General features: G+C 37.1%; 1 protein-coding gene across 1 annotated transcript in view; it reads right to left on the bottom strand.

Moving 5' to 3' along the window:
- Positions 1 to 268: 268 nt before the first annotated feature.
- The window catches only part of LOC102373068 (cytosolic beta-glucosidase), a 56,401-nt gene continuing 52,780 nt past the window's right edge, over positions 269 to 3,889 (bottom strand). The window contains 1 exon segment of the mRNA XM_006024821.1: positions 269 to 429. Within this exon segment, the coding sequence (XP_006024883.1) occupies positions 269 to 429 (161 nt within the window).

Here is a 3,889-nt window from a genome sequence, read left to right as displayed (position 1 = left end):
CAGTGGCCCTTTAACATGCAGTTGAGAAATTAAAGTCCATCTCAAATAACTTGTAGGCTATTTTACTTCCTCTCTTCCCACAATACAAGGTACTCACAGACGCATAAGTATTAATATCTTATAATTATTATATAAAATCACATGGATTAGGCAGTGTTATCTAAAAAAAATTATTTAGATTTAGTGCATATGGTTTCTTAAGAAGAAAGTAGTTGTGTGTACTGATGAGTCACCTACTGTTTGGTCAGCTGTTTTTGTTAGTCTGTTGTTAGCAATGACTTTGGCGCTGTGGAACATGAGGCAGAGCAGAACTTTCAAAATCAACATGTAGGAGTCCAAATCAAGTACTGAATTCACAAGTCCATTCAAAGTTGTCAAGAAGGGACCACACAAAATATTCTTTAAGATAGACATTGTCAGGAGAAATAACTGGAATTAAAATACAATATATTGTTTCAAATGTCACATAGGTACTATTTTGGTTAACAATTTTCTGTTGCAGTTTTAGAGAGTTTTTATGTTGCACCTTTTGACAGCTTTGAAAGTTCTACTATGGGAAAAATAATACAGATATTTACATTCTGAAAACACACAGTAAGATATGGTCTTTGTTCAGAGAGCTACTTTTTCCAATTTATCTGGTCAGTTAGGTAAAAATTAAGGCAAATTAGTAGAACTAAGTATGACAATGCATAACTTTTCAAAGTTTGGTCTTAAATATTGCTCTCAGTCTCAACACTTTCACAGACACTATGGGCTAGAGATCCATAAATACCACTTTAGGCACCTAGGATACCTATACACAAACAGCTAGGCTGCTCCGATGCACTGTAATTACAGCACATCAGAACAAACTAGATTAATTGAGTCTGCCTGAGTGTGATAATTACCACACTCCAGCAGCCTCAGCGCCTTGTGTATCAGTGTCACTGTGCTTAAAAATGGTGATGGGGCACTTTAACTAAAGCTTGTTCAACATACTTTAATAAAGTGCCCACAACACCATTTTTAAGTGCTGGGACATTTGAGACACAAGACCCCTGGGCACTTTAATTAGAGCGGATCTTGGAGCCACTCTAAATAAAGCACTCCCCCCCCCCCCCCCCCCCTTGTTCTCAGGGCACATGTATAAATGCCCCTAGGTTCTTCCCAAAAAAGTTATCTAGGCTAAATGTTTGCTGCTGGGCATGCCCATTATCACCTAAGTCTTGACTTGGCCCAGAACCTAGGAACCTAGCTGATGCCTAAATCCTACTGGATTCACTCACACTGAAGGAGTCTGACCTGAAGGGAAAAAGCATCCAGAACATGATTACTGGATTAGGCCTCAGTGAATTCCTGATTCCAGTGAATCCAGATCTTCTAGTGGGGGGTTCTAACCACTAGTAGTAACACCTGTTCCTCCTCTTTACTGTACTTTGTGAGAAAAGGAAAGGAAAGGTGGCTTAGGTATCTAAATCCTAGTGATGTTTCACTGCTGTGAAGCCCACGTGGAAGGAAGCACTTAATATCTCAGGATGTCCTTGTGGCTATCTTTAGCAGTTCTCTTTCCAATGCAATTTTGGGGGATCCCATTCCTAGGTCCATTCCCTTTTATTTTATAAGTAAACAGGCATCTGACTTACAGCTGTCTATTGAAGTCACCCTACACATTCACTATATTACAGAAAAGATAGTTAAGACTTGGGGAACTCTATAAAACAATACCATAGTAGCTACATTGGAAGTATTCTAGAGAGCTTGCTAAAGGGTGGCCAGATGGTACCCAATATAGATTTTCATTTTTTTTAAAAAGGTTCAATTAAAAAAAATAGAAAGGCCAAGGATGTAGAAAATATCTTGCAAGGAGTTCCTTATGAATCTAGAAAGATATGCTATGCTCTTCCTTTTATTTAACAGTTAAAATCTCTAATCCACATGTGTGGCTCATTAATTTGGTGGGTTTTAAAACAAACATTCTCTTCTTCTCTATGATATACACGCCAATTACTGCATACTAATGCATTACACTAATGCATAGCCATGACTGCATTATATAGCATGTATAATTTGCTTTTAAGATCATATTTAACCTTTGATTTTTATTTTGTGAAACATTCTTCTTGAACCAAAGCTAACTTTACCAATATGTTGTTTGACTTACCTCCTTCACAGTTGTATGTAATGTAAGGCCTTATAAGAGAGAGGACTAACAAAAGTAATCAGGCAATAATTTGTCTGGCTAGCTGCTGAGTGATTTCTTGAATAAAATATGTAGATTGCATGAAAATTGACTGCACACATAACTTGGATAATCAAAAACAGGCAAAAATTTAGTGAAGACAACCTGGATTCCTTTGATTGCTTTAACTGGAGAGATAAAACAAAATTAATCTGCTTCTCTCTTCTATATTCCTAAAAAATATAATTGTGCATCTCTAATTATACATATGCAAAATGTTTTAACAAAATGTAACAGAAAATCAATGTATCAACAATAAATACTGTTACTACTGTAAGGCAAAAGACAGGACAAAAATGTAATCATTTAAATTACCACTAAGTCCACAGCAGCTATGAATATGTAGAAGCAATGCTGGAAACATATGCCTTTTTTATTTTTTTTACAGAAGAATATTGCCTAGGTATAGTCCAGAAGGAGTCTGATATAGTATGTGAATTAAACAATGCTGTGCTATTGTTAGGAAATAAGCCATTGAGGAACCCTCAGTACATGTCTGTCTGCATCCAACAGACAAAGTAGGGGGAAAAAAACATCGTCATGTGACTTGTCTGTTTGATTTATGAGGTACCTAAATCTTGGGGGGAAAATTTTTTGTGTATTATACCTCTACTCAAAACAGTGTTGCATGGAAAGATAACTGAGACTGACAGGGATGGCTGTTGGTCCAGTGAAGCTGGAACAAATGTGATAAGCACTGCTGTTCTTGTTTCTAGTGCTGTTGACTTAAAACTATTAAAAGTAAGGGGGAAGGCAAGTCAAATAAAAAGATGAGACAGAAAAATAATATCCATGGTGAACTTTTGATACACTGCTGCCTTGATAATAGGACATTCTCTAAATACAGTGAATTTCATGCTGATACTTTGATTAGAAAAACACATTAGGAGCTCATTATTTCTAAGCCTTAAGCATGATTTCCCAACATTCCTAGTTAAGCTGTGCACAGACTCTATAGTGAGCAGGCTAGTCAAGGTTTTATTTTGTAAGCAGTTCCCTCCCCCCAACCCCCATTGCACCCATAAAGTTCTGTGAAGGATATTATGACTTTATTTTCAAAATATTATCTGTAAAGATTAGGATGAATTAATCTCCTGTTACTTTCAAGTATGATACATGGATCATCTCTAGAAGGTCTTCTCCAGTTTTGTCAAAGCTGGCAAGTTTCCTTTTACCCAAGATTATATATGTATATGCACATAGATTGCATATTTACAGAGGACCCAGCTAACCAGTGCAGTAGAGAATCTTCCACTACTGCACAACAACTGCCACTTTTACTCGTTGCTGCAATGCCTAGACACTATGATGACAGCCTCATTATAAATAGGCATAGATCTGTCTGCTCCCATCATGCCATTAATCACTGTATCTGGAAGATCTTCTAATTACTCTGCCAATGTAGGTGGCCATAATAGCTGAAGGAGTTGCTTTAGGTGTACTGCCAAGTACCTAATTTGTCTTGTCAACTTTCACATTAAGTGTCTATTTCTTGTAGGGTCATTTCTCTGGACTCATTCTTCTTTGATAACTCTGTTACCTTTGACACCATATGCCACCTACTTCTCCACAAGACCCTCCCATCCTTGGGTTTCTGTGACATGGGCTAATTTTTTCTTCATCTAGCTGACAACTTTCTCAGTGTTACTGTTGATGAATCCTCTTTCC

The sequence above is a fragment of the Alligator sinensis genome, unplaced genomic scaffold (assembly GCF_000455745.1).
Source record: "Alligator sinensis unplaced genomic scaffold, ASM45574v1 scaffold745_1, whole genome shotgun sequence".
Classification (NCBI taxonomy): domain Eukaryota; kingdom Metazoa; phylum Chordata; order Crocodylia; family Alligatoridae; genus Alligator; species Alligator sinensis.
Note: the sequence above shows the minus strand (reverse complement) of the source record. Positions and strands in the feature narration are given on the sequence as shown.